Genomic DNA, 18,676 nt, shown 5'->3' with positions numbered 1-18,676 from the left:
AGTTCCGTGGTTCTAGCGCGGTCGCTCAACAGTTATACTCGGCTTAATTATCTGATTTTTATACAAATACGAATTTATGCGCAAATTTTAACTCTTTAACGCTTTCATTATTATTATTATTATTATTATTATTATTATTATTATTATTATTATTATTATTATTATTATTATTATTATTTTACAATGAATTGCAACGTTGTGAAAATGTACCTCGAACCACGTCACAATCAATGTACCCGTGGTCGTCGACATACTTTGACTTCGTTGAGATTTGGATTTGGGTCACATCAATGTACACCCGTGTTTAAGAAAGTAAATTATTAAAAGGCGCACCTAAAGTGACTAGCACATTATTTTTTTTGAGAAGGCCGTGAAATCTTGCTAAAACGGCCCATCCGAAGTCTAATTAAGTATTAACCATTTATTGAGGGCCCCGCAGCTTGCGTTTTATTTGGCGAAGCTCGTCTCATTTATTTTTTAAAGAGCAATCCTAAAGTGTCTACATTTTTCTATTTTTTTAATTTGTCACTAAAAATAAAAGAAAATAATTCTAGTTAATTACATGCTTGAAAAGTCCATCACTTACTTATCGGATTAAAGCAAGCGCAACGGGAAAACTGCAATCAAACTCGCGTAAAAGGAAATTATTTCATGTCTTATTCTATAAGTCAACCACTAAAGCTGAAATTACGAAATGCATACAAAATTATCAAGATATTCAAAACTAACCATTCTCCAAATTGATTTAAACTAACATTCCTAAAATTGATTTAAAATGTTGGAATTGACGGTTAAGAAATATTGTCAACTTGGATTTGAATATTGGCCTATATGCTGCCTAATGGAATCAAACACTGCCTATTTAAAATCTGCCTCAAATACCCAAGAAAGCTAGAGATGAAGTATGACAACTAAGCCCTTAACTTATTTGTTCATTCTACAAATTACATGTTAACTACATGGAATCTATAGCTGACAACTACAAACTATAGTTTGAAAACCAAACAGTTCCAGTTAAATACAAGACTACGTCATGCATTCCAGTTGAGCTATAAAACTAAACTATATAAATACACATATCTTATTAAACTATAGATACAACAGTAATTCATCAAAGCACCCAGCATTTCATTTTTTAACTTTCACATCTCATAGCCACATCAGTATTGATTCGAAAGTGTACCTGGTATTGAAATAAAAGAAGAGGAAGATGAGAGATCAGCAGGGCAGTAACAGTGCAGCAACAGAACAACAACAACCAGTAACCAGGAGATTAAAAACCCAGCAATAAACTCAGAAATCCAGTTGTAATTTCAGAAATACAAGGCAACAACACAGATATACTAGAAACAGCAACAAATAACCAGTATAGACCAGAAATAACAAACTCAGAAAACCACTTGAAACTTCAATGAAATTCCAGAAAACAAACCAACAATCCTAAACAGAACAGTAGAACCAGAAATGCAATAGAATAGCAAACTTTGATTTCTGTTTTTTAAACTCTCCAAGAAAGAAACACTTTGAACTTTTATTAAACACTAACAAAACTGATTCTGATTTTCAGAGGTGAAGGGAAACCAACTCTCGAATCCTCCTTCTTTTTATTTTTTAGTATTTTTCAGAAGAAGTCCTTTTTCAGTCTTATTCTGTCTCTTCTTAGTTCTTTTTCTCAAATTCTCTCTCTCTAAGGTTTAAAAATCAGTCCCCCTTTCTAACTTCCATCCTCAACACCCTTTTATACAAGTCTGCCCCCCTCCAACCTACTGCCCAACCTTTTTTCTTATTGAAACCAGAATTTTCCGCTAGAATCCCACTAAGGAAAGCTTTTCCTTAATTTCAGCCCCCATTCCCTTTTGTTCCCCATTAGTGTATTAATTTAAAGACACTAACATCCCACTAACAACACACTAATATTAAAATATTATCCTAACTGTTTCATTCCCAAATCACCCCTGAAACCCCTTAATATTACAGTCTCCTAATACAATTATTTAACTGTATTAAAACTTTAATTCTGAAATCTGTTTTCAACTAACAAAGATTTGAAAATTAAGCCTGACTAACAGCTATAACCAAACTTATTTCTGATAACTGAATGACTGAGGTTAGAATTCAATTGGAACAAATGAACTGAAATTAAATCAAAACCAGACTTAACACAACATAGAACTCAACAGAATCCTTAAAGCTGAAACTGAATAATAAAATTAGAATCAACATGAATGCAGGATCATTGTCAGCCTATTGACAATGCCCTGAAACTAAGTGTCTATAGATCAGCACATACAACAACCATTTGACGAACTTATTGGTCTATAAACAAGAACGAATTAATCGACGAAACTAATTAACTGATTGCCTACAACAATTGACACTAAACAATCAGACCCAGATAATCAGGCAATTCACGGGTAGTTTCAGTGGTATTGACAAAAATATAGATTAACTGGAAACTAATTAATCGACACAACTTATTAATCGATTACACAAATTATTACACATAACAATTATAGCAAACATAAACAAATGATAGAATTGGACCAAATAAAAAGGTCTACTGAAGATGAACAGAATCAATTGACAAAAAGAATTAAAAAACCAATAAAACTAAACTAACAAATAAATAGATATAAACAGATACAAGTGAAAAAGGAAAATACCTCAAAATATCAGAATTACGCGGACCCAGGCTCGATCTTCGGACTCAGACACTTTAAGGTCGAACAGACCTTAGTCGAAGTGTTCTAGGCTCGATTAAGGTCGATTAGACCCCAAATCCTCACTTAATTTGGACGGATTCCATGATTTGAATTTCTAGGGTTCCTAATTTTTTTGATTTAGGGCTCGAATGTTTCTAGCCAGATTTGAAGGGAACCAAAGTTATTTAGGGTATGAGGGAGGTCTGGGAGTTGCATGGTATGAATTTGGAGTGGATGGGGTAGTTCTAAGTCCTTCTCAAATCTTCGATTGAAGATTCGAGAAGTTGGAAGTTGATTCGAGGTGAGCAACCAACAGATCCGTAACGAGGGTGGTTAGGGGGTGCCTTGGGGTGAGTTTGGGGTTGGTTGGTGTAGGTTTCCGTTTGGCTCGAATCTTCAAATGAAGATTCGAGAATATGGGGGAAGATTCGAACTACACGAGTATTATATTTGGAACGGGGGTGGTCAGATGGTCTTAGGGTGTTAAGGTGGTGGTCACCGGCGTTGTTGCCGCCGACTTTCAAACGGAGGGATTTCAGGGCGGCTAGGGTTTGGGGTCTGTCTTTGAAAGAGACGATGAACAGAGAAAGGGGGGGTGTTTGGTTTGGGGGGCTGGGGTAGGATATTAAGTTTATATAGGGGAGGGGTGGTTTGATCTTGGTCGTTGGATCAATCACGACCCACGGCCTGGATCAATTCACTTAAAGGGGACGAATCGTTTGGTCTTATTCAGAGACTGGGTCGACCCGGGTCGAAATGGACTGGGTTGTGAGGGAAGCTTGGGACCATTGGATCAATGGAGATGGACGGTTTAGATCGACATGCCTGAAACGGCGCCGTTTCAACTATGCAGGGGCTGAACTGGATCGTTCGATCCAGTTTGATCAACGACTCAAATTTGAGATGCCAATACGGCGTCGTTTGGGGTTATCTGAGACCAGGCAATGGATTGGGTCATGCATTGGGTATTGATTTGGGCCCAATTTCATTTAAAACCTTGTGGCCCAATCCGAGTTTTCTTCATTTTTTGAACTCTTTTCCTTTTCCTTCTTTAATTCCTAATTTTAACACAATTCCGAATTAAATTGTAAAATCAAGATACAACTACACAAATATTAATTAATACTTACAACAATTAACACACAAATTAAAACCTTAAAATAAAATCACACAATGACAACAAATAGAATAAAACACATATTTTTGTGATTTTCTTTTTTTAAGAGCCAAATGACGGTTTAATTAATTCCTAAATATGCATACAAAATGTATTTTTTTGCATTTTTCAATTAACTACAACAAGGTAAACATTTACGGTAAAAAACACAAATAATTATCCAAAAATGCCACGTAAATTCTAAAAATTGTTCACCAAGAGAATTTTGTTTTATTTTTGATTTCTTTTGGAGTATTTTTCGTGAAGCAAAAATCACGTGCTCACACCATCCATGAAATCCCTTTTCTTTAAATCATTACTCAATCGAAGGCCCAAACATCATTCTCTTAACTATCACAATTACACCTTTATTCTACTACCAGGGCAGTATTCCATCTCTCTTAATTGCTCCTGTTCTTAGACTCCTCTGAGTTCATTCAGAGTGTACCAAGCTTTCTATAGCTCATGGAAAGCATCATCCCTCTTGTTTTAACGAGTTTAATCCTGAGACCTTGCCTATTATTGTCACCTTCTCACTCACCTTTACCATACTTACCTTTAAATCTCGCACCGTATCTTCTATCGATTTCATAACCTCCCTTCTACATTGGTGGAATTCACATCCATACCTTAAAGCACTACCATAATACTTGCAACCCTAGTGCATACACAATCTGGTGGGAGCTTCGTATTAACGTCTTATGAGGCTGGTACTCTTCTAATTGCTTTATCGTACAACTTTTATAGAATATGATTGTTGTACTACCTCTTTTATACCTCTGCTATTAAAAGTGCTCCTGCTATGGTTTGAGTCACGATTTCTATAATCATCTGGGTCGAACAATTGTTCTCGTGATGTAACTTTCGAGCTTCCTCTTCCTTATCAGCCTTTAATTAAGCTTAGTCAATCTTCCAATCTTCAGGTTAGGGTATTAGCTATTACATTAGCCTTTTATGGACTCTATGTAACATCCATGATATAATCTTCTAACAATTCAAGTTTTTGTCGGTGACGTGGACTTAATTATTTCTTTTACTTATACTAGAGTTTCCTATAGTTGTATGAATGTCATGGATATAAATCTAAAATCTTAAGTGCGTTCACAACTTAACCAACTATGGGTCATTGATTGAATAATTCATTTCGTGCCTTCTCAACTTTCTTTAAATGTAATCAATCACTTTTCATGGCCGTTACGTCACTTGTTACATGAATAATTGGCTTATCTTATTGCCCAAGAATACTTGAATTTGCTGTAACTCATATAATCTCAAATAGCACTTTTGACTTCCCGTTCATTATCCACAATAGGTGACACTTTCGTATTGAGTGCATACAATATTGTAGTGGGACTGTTGTTACCCGACCATATCTTCTTTATGTCATTATGCTTAAGTTGAAGCCTTCTTCCTTATTTCCTCAGCTAGTATATCTTTGTAGTACTTAAGGAGACCTTCTAGATCTTGTAACGTTACGATCTTATTATACTGTATACCCGAAGGAATTTTCGATGTTCTTACTCGCCTACAAACATCCTTAGTTACATACCTTCGTGCCCTTGTGCTCGTAGGGTTACTTCTAAACTCTGATTTTGATTGTCTCCTTAGTGGAACTCTCCATTATTTCCGTAACACTTATACGGTACCTTTAATAACCCAACTCCTATCTGAATATTTCTCAAGGTTATGACATCATATCTGCGAGACTGAATTTACTAGATTAGGATTCACTACGTTTATCTTGCATGATCTGCTGATTTGCTTATAACCTCTTGTATAGCCATAACTTGGCTCTTCCTAAATCAACTACAAACCACTCATTGGTCCATTCTCATACCTATATTTCGTGTAATCTCTCTTTAGTTATTTATTTTGTCTTAAGTTACCTCTCGCATTGGCTCCTAATGTATCAAGTGTTCATTTTCACTTATTTATCAATATCATCAGGTGCGTAACCCTTATCGCTTCTCTCTGGCGTCATGCTTGCATAATGTTTAGGAGTCATATCATATCTATAGGATCTGAATAGATGCAATCTCATTCCTTTCACCCTTTTACTGGTTCTTCATTTACTATTCCATAGTTACCTCTTCATCTTGGTATTTTTTCACATCTTCACTAACATCTTACTCGCCTTGCGGTAACCTCTCTATACCAGGGATAATTGAATTTATTATGCACAAGGGTGACACTTAATGTAACTGGCACACTTAGTCCCTTAAGCTTAACTTTGCTCCACGTGCTTGATTTAGGGAAACATCTTCCTAAATGAACCTTAAAGGTTATTCTTTTGTTGTCCATTATATTATTATCGGAATGTTATCTCTGAAATTCACATGATATCAACTATTATAAAATCCTTCAGTCCCTAATTCATGTTCAGTTTATCTTGTTCACCAGCCCATACTAACTTCTACTACTCTAGGGTCTAACCTTTCCTCTTGATAATCACGTTGAAGTCACCAACTCATTCTCGAAATAAGGATATGACTTTATGGCCTATACTCATTTATTGCCTCAAGGCCTGTCACCTCTTGTATTTTCCTTCACTCGACTATAGACTCTATCATCGTGTCATATTTTGATTTACTGTTATCACCCATATATTATATCTTACCCATGACGCTTCATTTACTCTCTTCTTATTCTCCGGATAATATTTTTGTCTATCACATTATTCTGAAACTTGAACAAAATGTTCTTTCACTTTTAGCTCCCTTGCTTTATCTCACTGGATCTTCGGAATGCCTAACATTCTTCCCTTTTTTTACTCGGGGCTGGAGTCATACTAAGGGAAATATTTTTCCCTTCTAGGATCCCACTACCTATCTTCTGAAATTTCTGAATATTCTAGTATTCATATCTGATTGTACTATTCTAAAGTTTACCATCTAGGTGTCTCACAAGGAGATCTATTACCACATTTACACTATCCTTCGGATACATTAGTTAATGATAACAATCCATCCATAATTTTTGGTTACTCTAACCCGAATTGAATCTTGATATCACCTTCTTCTTTTAAACTATATTTGTTAGGTCCCATAGGGCATAACTGAGATGAGTGTGGTCAATAGTATATATCACCATTAATATTTAAGGTAACACCAATATTTACATTTCTCTGCTTGAATTGTAAATACTGATAATCTTCATTAACTAGGTACCTCATACACTTCATCATCTTGCTTGTTTTACTTGCTGAAACTTGTGTCTACTTTCCGATTCTCTTATTCCTTTTTACCATACGAGTGGATATATATTCTTGCCTTATGACTCCTTATCAAGAAACTTACACATCTTAGTACACATATGATCTGCTGAAGACCTTATATTTAGTCATCATAAGCATGATGCAAAATCGAGTTCCTCTGACTCAACTCTTTCGCATCAAAATTCAATCTCTTACCAACTGTCTTTCTGGATGTAGGTATCACTGTATTATGAATAAAACAAAATTTAGGAGTTTGAATTCTTACAACTGAGCTCTATCACACGATCTAGAACAAGAAGAAAGAGTGACAGTCCTAAATGCACTGTAGCCTCCTGCTTATAAGTGTGGTGCACAACACACCCATAAACAAGACTCTACTAGACACAGCTTGTAGACTCCCTAGGACAGAACTGCTCTGATACCACTTCTATCATGATCCAAACCAAAAGGCCGTGATGGGCACCCGATGCCCTACTCAACCGAGTACCAAGATAATATATCTTTCTTATTATACTATCTTGAGTAAATGAGCCACCCGTCATGAGATAACAAGAATAAAACATAAGGGAATACTCAACACGCAGGCCAACAAGGCCATACAAGTATCCATAAACCTGACATCTGTCTATAAGCCTTTAAGAGTATATAAAATCATAAAGGTCGGAATAGGGCCCCACCCAATCAATACATATCCAAAGCATACTGATCAAATAGGCAACTCCGGAGCAAGTGGAGTGCACCAACACCTCCGCTAAGTTGATAGCCTACTCGGAGGAATGTCAACCTATCAATTGGGACCTACGGGCATGAAACGCAGCGTCCCCAGGCAAAAGGTACGTTAGTACAAATAAAGTACCGAGTATGTAAGGCAGGAAAGCATAAACAAGAATAGTAATATAAAGAGAGATAGAGGAGATACAACCTGTAACATCTGCGTACCTCTGGGGGCTACTAACATGAAATGCATAATACATATATATACATAAACTTTTAAAAACATACGCCTATGTAGGCATCATCATCATCATATCGTACCCAGCCTCAAAGAGGACTCGGTAAAAGCGTACCCGTCCATCATAAGGCTCGGTAGAATCGTACCCGGCCACGTGGAGCTCGGTAAATCCAACTGATCAGTGGTTGCACAATAGGTGTCATACTTGGCCTACTATAGCGCGGCTCGGTAGAGTAAAATGGATGCTATATATAATGCATGCTAAACTCATGGAATCACGTTCTAAACCTTTTGGAGTGACTTAAGATCGTTGCACCTTCGATTAACACTATGGACATTATACCATCAATATGAGCTTCTGTAGGATTCAAGGATCATACATACTTGCTTAAAATAACTTTATAAGGAAAGAACAACATGGGCAACCTTAGTTTCTAGTAGTAGATCTGTTATAAAATAGCGTATTCATTTCACTTTAGATCATGCCAAAAGAAAGAGGGAAATGCCTTAACATACCTTAACCGTGGTGAGTCCTTAATACCTCCCAAGCTACTCTTCAAACAACTTAACTCAATCTTCCATTGCATAAGGAGATTCAAAATCAGTGTTGAATAAAGGCCAAGTCTGCAACTTAAACTTGTAGCTCGTTTATATAAATTCGGGTAGCATCTCCCCTGTAACAAGAGCCTCCTCCAATATCATATACCAACAACAATTACCAGAGAAATCCAGCAATACATAATTATCAATAACAAGACACCATAAAACAACAAAAAGTCATAACTATTTTACGACGAGCGACAAGCTCCAATTGGAATTCGTATACCCCATATCATCCCTTATAGACTTTTTGATTTAACTTAATAGTATCATTAACATGATAATGAAGTCATTCATCAATAATTCCAGCCTTATACCATATATCCATAACAAAGAAAATGATCCACAACTCCAATTATTCTTAATTAGCAACTTTATTCACTAGTTCAAGTCTAGTTCATCTATTTAACTTAACCAATGCCAAGATAACCTTAAGAACCGGTAGGAACACAATAGAATTACCTCATACAGTAGATGCAAGTCGAAATCCATATTATATTTAGCTTACAACAGCCCAATACACCCCAATCAATTCATATCCAAAACGACGACTATAGTAGTGTCAAACATAATGACTAATCCATGATTTTGCCATTATGTGGTGTTTCTCCACACCATTTACCCTCCAAAAACTTCATTTAACAGCAACAAAATAGACATCCCAAAATCTACACAAAACAACTCAAAAACAGTCCATTACAAGTCAAATAACTCGAACTCACGGCTTCCGACCACCGTCCCGTGAGTTCTAACTATTATGAAATCAATTAATCAACCTTCCTTGATATTTAAGATCTTAAAACCAGAAATTAGGCATTTTTATTAACTTCAAAATACCTTCTAAACTCAAACTATAAAGAAAAAAAAGTGATATAGCGATACTTACGTCGCAGGGATCATTTTGATGTTATCGCTACTTGATTTCGTGCCCCAGATGATAGTATCGTTGAAAATCCTTGTAGAGAGATTAAGGGTGATGTTGGGGGTGTTATTTGGTCGTGCTCTGTGGAAATATGCAGAAAGAGACGAGATAAAGGAGATAAATCTCCATTTTGTTGAAAAGTCAAAAGGTGCTACTTGACATCCTATAATTGGCTCGTCTTCCAACGCTTATAACTTTTTATCCGGGTGTCGTATGAGCAAACGGTTAAGAGTGTTGGAAACTACATTCCAAGACCTTCAATTTGGTATATAATATGTCCCCAAAAACATCATATAGCACACGAAATAAATTTCTCAAAAACTCAATTACAAGGCAAATCCTTAGTTGGTTTTTCCGCAACATAGATCCAATTTTTCTCAAACTTTATACTTCATATACAAACATCATATATAGTCATATCATGGCTTTAAACTCATTTAAATAATGGTTAACAAGACTCATATTCATCTTAACTTACTTAACACTTCGGCAAACCTTTCTTATCCTTGTAGAAGGATTTCATCCTTTTTGAGTTTACATTAGATAATCCTATAATGATAGTAACGTCTGAAGTACGGGGTGTAACAACATGTACCCTTATAAACATTTATCATTGAATATTAACTCTCAAAGGCTTGCAAAAAAATATGGGACGTAAAATCACTTTATATACTTTCCAAAAGGATCTCATTTCTGAGCTTACATCGACAGACTTACGACGTACTTTCACGTACAAAAACATGGGTTGTAACAGCTCGAGACCGTTTAAGCCCGGTCCATGAGCCCGGGCCCACATAGAACCAATCCACTTAGGACCGGCCCACGAGCTTCGTTTAGGCCCGGGCCCGTACCGTTTGCCACCCTTATATTACAATATTGTATCATAATTTAAGTTTAGAGTTGGTTCTAGGTGTATGTTTTAGATTAAAACTTGAAAAGAAGAAGATCAAAATTGTATCATAATTTAGAATTGTATCACGATTGTATCATAATTTAGAATTGTATCACGATTGTATCATAATTTATCACGATTTGTACCTAAAATATTACATGATACAATAGTAATACAAGTATAATACGATATTGTATCAGTTTAAGTTTAGAGTTAATTTTAAATGGTGTAATGGCTTCCTGGCCACTTAAACTTGTATGGAATTTGAAAGCCGATACATGAACTTTAAATATTTCCATTTGAACACTCGAACTTGACGGAATGAGTACTAATAAATACATCCAATAGTGCGTGTATATCAATTGCGCTGACATGTATAACACGTCATATGCTAGACTATTTATTACTTGACATGTATTATTTATGGGTCCTATTTTTAAATACTAAATAAGCAAAAGAGAAGTTACCAATTAAAAAAAGAAAGAGAGAAAGAGAGAAAAAGACCCGACACTTCTCTCCGTTCACCCACCTCTCCCTTCTTCTCCATTCACCCACCTCCATTCCTTTCCATATTTTTATTCTTCTTTTTTTTCTTCCGTATTCTTTCTCTCTCTTATTTCTAAATCACATTCACAACACCACTATGCTCATGGTTAGATTAAAAAAATAAATTTAATTTTGGAATTTCAGAAAAAATCAATAAAAATCCATGGAGGCCGCCCAATACTATGTGAGCCGGCTAGGCTATGTCAAAGAAGGACATAAAGGGTGAAATTAGAAAGAGGGAAGGAAAATCTCGATAATTTTTCGGTGATATTTCTCTTTTCTCTATTTGTCTTCCGGTGTGAGATTGGATACAAAAAGGGAAGAGGGAGTTAATGTGAGATAAATGATTGACATAAAGTTTTTGAGAAAATCCATTGATTTTCTTTGTTTTCCACTATCTCTGCCTGGGTTTGGAACAAAAAGAAGAGGATGGGGGTAGATTAGAGAGGGGAGAAATAAAAGAAGGGGGACTTGGGAGCAGAAAATAATGGGGGAAAAAGAACCGGGGGTGAAGGGAATTTTGTTGGGGGGGGGGGAGGGGGAGTAGGCCTGGTTTATTTTCTTTCTTCTATAATTTTTTTTTCTGGTTTTAGATTTTGTTAAATCAAAACTATTGTAGTTACGCGTGTAATTTTCGTGACTTGCACACACATTATTTACATCATCTTTGTCACTGCTACATGTACATGATCAAGGGTCAAATAGATTTATTAGTTACCGGATATGTGAGTTTGAGTGTTCAAATGGGAACAATGTAAGTTCGTGTATCGGCTTTAAAATCCGGTACAAGTTTAAGTGGCCACGAGACCATTTTTATATCATAATTGTGTAAGAATTCTTTTAGGATTGTATCAAATTTGTATCTGAATTGTAATTGATGCATCAATACATGAAAGAATACTTGATACAAAACTGATACAAGTACAATACAATCCTGTGTCAGAATTATATCCGTTTTTAGAGTAGTAACGTATATAGGTAAAAAAAAAATTCAAATTTTCTATAATTACTGTGATAGATCTTCAAAATTATATAGGATCCCATTTTGAGAAAATGTTACGGTACAAAAAATAACCATTTCCTTGGCGTAGATTTCTTTGGTTCCATTTCTATGGCGAGTATGTCTTTTTTTGTTGTTGGTTACAGACCTTTTTTCTCCCTTTGTATTTTTCTTATGGCTTTTTATACCTAAAGCGAATATTTTGCATAGAGTTTTCGAGAAATTTGAAGAAAAAATTTGGTGAAATAATATTGGAAGAAGAAATTGCTTCCAGATCTGCATAGAAGAAAATGGAGGAGGGTAGAGAAAAAAGGAAAGGAAGTAATTCAATTCCTTAATTGAATGTGCTAATAATGTGGTGAGAGCTTTTTAAGGGCTATACATATAGCTTGTAAAAAAAATCTAGATACTTTTTGAAAACTACAAAACCTAGAAAAAATAGGTAAATAAGTTTCTATTATAGTATACATAGGAAAAACTCCCTATAATTTTTGGATGCTCCAATAAGTTTTATAATGAAGAAATTACACTCTATGTCACTTGGCCCACAATCCTAACAAAATACCGCCCATATTTTTCCTTCTTACCCGGTATGGCCCAGTTCTATATTGTTGAAATTTTTTTTCACTGATTAGCCATCGCCGCCCCCACTCTTTTTCTTTATGCAGAGGAAATTTTTCGATTCCCAAATTCTCTTTCAGACTTTCTCCCCATCCCACTTTCTCTTTCATTTTCAATCTCTTGCTCTTTCATTTTCAATCTCTTGCTCCCCACCCGACTGTCTTTGTCGTCGACTAAATTTTCTGGGTGCAAAGGAAAGAGATTGAGCTGTTGAGAATTCTGATGATCATGAGTGCTAGCGGTGGACGTTACCGGCATATGATCTGACGGTTGAGATTTTTTAGGAGAAAACTTGGGTTTTCTCCTCTTGCTTTTGATTTTGGATTTATGATTTTTCTTGCCCATGGACATACTCAGATCCCTTCACTTGTTCTTCTTGGTTTTTACACAGCGGCTCAATAGAATAAATTCTTGTTCTTCTAAGTTATGAAATATGCTTTTTTTTTTTTTTGGTAATTTTGCTTGTTCTTCTCCTTCTTCTTCTTCTCACTTTAAATAACTTCTGAAGGGAGGAAGAATGATGTATATGTTGTATATACATATATATACGTTGTATAATCATGTATATTTGTGGGTATTCTCATAGTTATACAGAATTATACATGATTATACACAAGTATACAAGATTATACATAATTATAACCATGTATATTTGTGTGTATAACAATGTATATAAGGTGTTTAATAATGTAAATTTTTATTTTTTCCAGTGAAATAAGAATTTCCCTTACAAAACTTTAAATTTTGCAAAAAAATATAAAAATAAAATTATAGACTCTAAGAATGAATATATTTTTATTTTTTACTTTAACTTCCTGATATTGTGAAATTTAGGAAGTACTATACAGAGGGAAGTAAAAAATAAATAAGAATGAAAATGGAAAAAGGGTAAAGATAAAAATGAAAGAAAAAAGTAAAATTTGATTTAGGCGTTTTGGGTGTAGTTGATGAAGTTGTGGGTTAAGCGGCTGAAAATTATTTGTGGGCTACCGCATGAAAACTGTATTTGTGGGTTAGGCAGCTGAAAAGTGCTTTCCCCAAGTGTACTTATGTGAAATTATCCCTTTTATAATTCATAAATGTTAGTAACTCTAATAAATACTAAACTAATATCAAATCAATATTAATGCTAATAAAAGATATTCAATTCAATTGTACTATGACTTAAAATAGTGTTGGATATTTATTTTTTACTTTTCCGTGATTTAGATAAAATGCATAACTTATTTTTCTTTTAGTTTTTAGTCATGTAAATAATAACACTTATTAGTCGTACTTATTTTAGCAACTTATTAGTAATTTTAAATTATATTTGTTTTCATTATGGCTTATTAATAATACTTATTTTATGCGATTTTATTATTTTTATTGTTGAATATTTTAGTAGAATGACATGACTCATCTCATATTTTGTTATTTTATTGAAAAACATCTTATATAGTTCTATCTTACTAGGATTAAAGAAATTTAGAGCACAAATTCTATATTTTGTGCTATGAAGACTTTATGAAAAAAAAATCCGAAAACCCAAGAAAAACCAAGATTGAAAACCCCGACTTTTATTGGTTTGGTCTGGTCTTTAAATTTAATAACCCGATACAATTGATTTAATTTGATAATTAGAAAATTCGAACCAACCCGATCTATGTACACCCCTATAATACATCTTAACATTGTTCCTAACTAGTACGGGAAGTTGAATAATGTGGCGTGTTATCAGTTTTACTATTGTATTCTCTTTTTATTGAACTGGTAATGAATCAGTTGTGTACGTAGTTGCAACTGGTTAAACTTGCCTACTGTACAACAACAAACAACTCAATAATCTCATAAATGGGGTTAATAAGCGAGTTTAATTTCCCAAGTAAGATTTGAGGAGGGTAATGTATATATAGACCTTACCTCTACTGTATGAATTCTTTTTTAACACCAAAATCTTAGGGTTAGAGGGGGAGAGTGCTTGCCACTTGACCAACTTCTCTGGTCAATTCGATAGTCTATTCACATGGCATCCACAGTCGTAGGACTCAGCTGCATCCTGTCCGTCCTTTTCTTCGTTTTCTTCTTTAAACCTTATCTTTTGGTTTAGGTATTTGTCAGTTGATAGTAGAATCTGTAGATTGATATTGGTTGCATAAGCTCTAGTTGACCTATGGACGGTTAGCACATTTCACTATTGCCGAAAGTTTTCAACCCTGGCCATTATCTAAACTTCCAACGTTGCATCTAGTCTTCAGAATATCAGTTGTGCAAATCTTACGCATTTTAAACTCCAATTTTAGATATAAAAATTGATCGAAATATTGTAAATCCATTAGTTTTATGTCGTACGGAGGCAATAGAAATGATTTCAACTTACACCGGAATTGCAAGTCATCAAAAGTTGATTATGAAAACTCCAGCGATGGACCTATAGTTGGAATAACGATGCACAATGGCGCCTTGCTTTATTTTCAGCAACTTCTTACTAAAGTGTCCTGCTTTCCAGAATCTGAGCCAGCTAAGCTATATAAAGGCGGACAAAACAATAAAGAATACACATGGTAGAATATCCTCAGTGTCAAATAAATTAATCTATAGGTTGTTCTAATTCGAGCAAATTTAAACATATTTGCTGCTGTCACTAAAGCAATCAGCAAGTTGCTGCGTCTGTTTTGAAAGGAGAAAGAAATTGTAAAGTCTGTGGTTGGTCAACGAGCTGGACTGGATCAATGGTCTCTCTATACTCATTTCTCATTTTTTTTTACATTGTTCACAACAATGTTCCTTACAAGCACTGGAAGTTGCATCACATGAAGCAAATTTCACTTTCACATACACCTTTTCTAAGGACTGACACAAAGCTAAACTGGTCTCTATGTTTGGCTTCGTTTGCTGTGCACTAGTTTTGCTGGATAACTGTGACATTTCCTAATTAATAATGGTCAGACTTCTATCTTCCAATTTTTATCCTGGTCTTCCTGTCTCAATTAGAGGTTCAAGGAATGGAAAATGTTATAACGAAATACTTTGTTAATACATTTCATGCTCCAATGTTAGATGAGAAATGTAAATGATTGTACAAAAAGACCATCAATCCACCAGCTTTTCGCAACAGAACAGCAAGAGTAATTATTCAACTTCAGAGTTGCAAGCATGTTAATACTACCATACTAGGGGAGAAGAACAAGCAAGAAACATAAACAGATTATCGGATTCTTGCATCTTATATCAAATTCAATGGCACCACAAACGCATTAGTTCCTAGCAAATTGTAGCAAAATACTGTTCTCTCTCCATAGATCGAAACTATCCAGCTATGCAGCTGATATATCTAGCAAAATGCTTCGGAGTGCTTTGAAGCTCATGCAAAATCAAAGCACATGATCTAATCATGTGGCTGCATCTGTTTGATTATACATGTCCATACCTGACACAGTTATGATTCACAGAAGTTGTACCAAATGCCAAAATTAAGATCCAAAACGAATTACACACACTTGCTTCATAGTATATGTGTTAACACGAATACAACCTACGCAAAATAAAGAGTCAGTGTAACATAGGTAAACAGAGAAATATACCTGCAATACTTCCTTATCAGCCACTGTGGTAGCACAATTTAGGTAGGTAGAGCTCCATAGAAAGACTGTTTTCCACCCGAACGAAACAGCAATCCGATGAAAACAGCAATTATCCACAGCAAAAAAGCCAGGGTCACCACATGGAACTTTTTCGAGATGAGTGTATTATACCAGTCCTTGTCTTCTGACAATCCATAGAACTCTTCAACTAAAGTGTTAACCACAGCATCTAGAAGCTTCTTGTAACGGACATCAACATCTGTTGTATTCACCAGTTGCATTTGAGCTTCTCTTAGGTACTTCACTGCCATTTCTGTCTCAACAAAACCAATCTTCACATCACTTGATTGTGGAACTCCACTACTGCTATTCGAGCCACTGCATTCTTTGTACTTGTCAGAAGTTAGTGTTGAAGAAAGTGGAGTCAGCTCAGCACGAGAATCCACTGCCTCTGATGAAGGAGAATTTTCTGGAATCAACAAGAAGTCCTGGCAGGAATATAGGACCCGAAAGTTACAATCTCAGTACTAAGAGGAATGAGTAAATTTCGCAGATGTGAAAATCAATTCAAAATATCTCAAAATTGAAAAATACCAATAGGCAATAGCTGACAAAACCATATATATATATATATAATTATGGACAGATTTTAAATAAACTACGTGTAGAGACGAAGCAAACTGTATGATTCAACTTCAACCTACACACACGCACACATATACGCGCGCACACACACTATACTAATGAGAATGGAGTTCACAACCAAAACATGTAGCTACGTAGTTTCCAATATATATAAATAGAGATAAAAGGCACTTCAAATCAACGAAAATTCAAAAAATGACGCGCTTAAACCAGATTTGACGAGTGGATTCTGCTCACTTAACTACAAAAATTTCTATTAAAACTACAATTACTGATGATAATGCATATACATACACACGCTCATATACAGAGACATTCTAAATTATTAGAGGCAGATTCTGAATAAAAAATCACTTCAAATCCCGAAAATTCGAAACACTACAGACGATATTTGAGTTAAGGAGCGGATTTTGCTCACTCGAACTACAAAAATTTCTATGAAAACTACAATTACCGATGAAAATGCAGATATATAGAGCTAGAAATTTGATAAAGTAAGACGTATTTAGGAATTACCTCTGCGGCAGATTCAGTGAGTAGATTAAGATCATCGGTAGCAGCAGAGGAAATCAGAGAACTACCGATCGATTCCTTGGGAGATAATTCAGAAAGTGCGGCACCTTGCGATTCGAACACAGAATTCAAGTTTTTCTTAACATTCTGCATACAGATAGGACGAAATTTACAAGAGAAAACAACGAATCACATATGATTGTTCATAGAAGCAAAAAGCTTAGATTATATACTTTGAGAGGCTTCTTAGTTTGATCGGAGATGGATTTGGATCGGCGATTTCCGTGCTCCTTCAATGGCGTTTGAAGATGATGATGCTCTCTCATCGCGCTCTCTGTTTTTTGGTGTGCTATTGTTGGCGCCAAATGCTTTAGCTTTGGAATTTCAAATGAAGGAAAATGAAGCTTTAGTTATATTTAAAGGATCTCTAATACATGGAAAGTTTCCTCTGGGTCACGAATATTTTGCCTATATTAAAAGACCAGGGAAGGGAAGAGAAAATGATGGGAAATTATGGGTGTGTTTGGCAGTAAAGAAAATATTTTTCAATTTTCTCATGTTTGGTTGACTTAAATGTTTTGGAAAATTACATTTTCCTCGTCAACTCATTTTATTCCAATTGGAGTAAAATGTTTTCCCTATCAAAGAGAACGAAAAACATTTTCCAAAACTCATTCTAAAACTTCTCCACCCTATTCTTTACCCTCACCAACCTACCCCACACCCAACCCACCTAACCTCACCCCATGCCCTCTCTTCAAAAAGGTTTTTTTTCGTCACCACCCACCCACCCCCAAAACAACAAAGTCAAATTTTTCTACTTTTTTTGTAATTTTTAAATTTTTGTTTTTTTTCTGCATCCCCCCCCTCCCCCGGATTTTTTTTTATATATATATTTTCAGTTTTACTTTTTTCATCTTTCGGTTTACAAGTTCAAAATTGTACAAGTTCTAAAGTTATGAGTTCGGAGGTTTATGTGTTTCGAAGTTTACGAGTTTAGAAATTATAAAGTTTACGGGTTCGAAATTTCGCGATTTCGAAAGTTTATGAAATTTGTGGGTTCGGAAGGCTGTTGTTTCGAAAGTTTATGGCTTCATGTTTATTGTGTCAAAATTATTTTATGAATATCTTTGAGAAAATATTTTCCTTGATTTACGTACCAAATACCAAAAAATGAATAAGATTACTACTTATTTTCCAAGAAAACATTTTCCACGGAAAACATTTTCCATGGAAAACATTTTCCTTTATACCAAACACACCCTATATCATCTTTTTTCCCCGACGATTTTCTAACACATTCAAGATAATTTAATTATAGAAAAATTACTGACTTAGGGTACTTTATCT

The 18,676-nt window shown here is 35.0% G+C and overlaps 1 protein-coding gene across 2 annotated transcripts; it reads right to left on the bottom strand.

The window, feature by feature from the left end:
- Nucleotides 1-15,807: 15,807 nt before the first annotated feature.
- Nucleotides 15,808-17,706, bottom strand: LOC104227582 (uncharacterized). Of its 2 annotated transcripts, XM_070155447.1 has the most exons (4): nt 17,560-17,706; nt 17,330-17,473; nt 16,169-16,656; nt 15,808-16,014 (listed from the first exon to the last, which is right to left on the bottom strand). In XM_070155447.1, the coding sequence occupies exons 1-3, from the start codon at nt 17,650-17,652 to the stop codon at nt 16,207-16,209; spliced, it is 687 nt and encodes a 228-aa protein (XP_070011548.1). In that variant the 5' UTR covers nt 17,653-17,706; the 3' UTR covers nt 15,808-16,014; nt 16,169-16,206. The 2 variants fall into 2 exon arrangements, with proteins under 2 accessions (XP_070011548.1, XP_070011547.1); XM_070155446.1 differs by having other exon boundaries at nt 15,808-16,656.
- Nucleotides 17,707-18,676: the final 970 nt, after the last annotated feature.

Source organism: Nicotiana sylvestris, chromosome 8 (genome assembly GCF_000393655.2).
Source record: "Nicotiana sylvestris chromosome 8, ASM39365v2, whole genome shotgun sequence".
Classification (NCBI taxonomy): Eukaryota; Viridiplantae; Streptophyta; class Magnoliopsida; order Solanales; family Solanaceae; genus Nicotiana; species Nicotiana sylvestris.
Note: the sequence above shows the minus strand (reverse complement) of the source record. Positions and strands in the feature narration are given on the sequence as shown.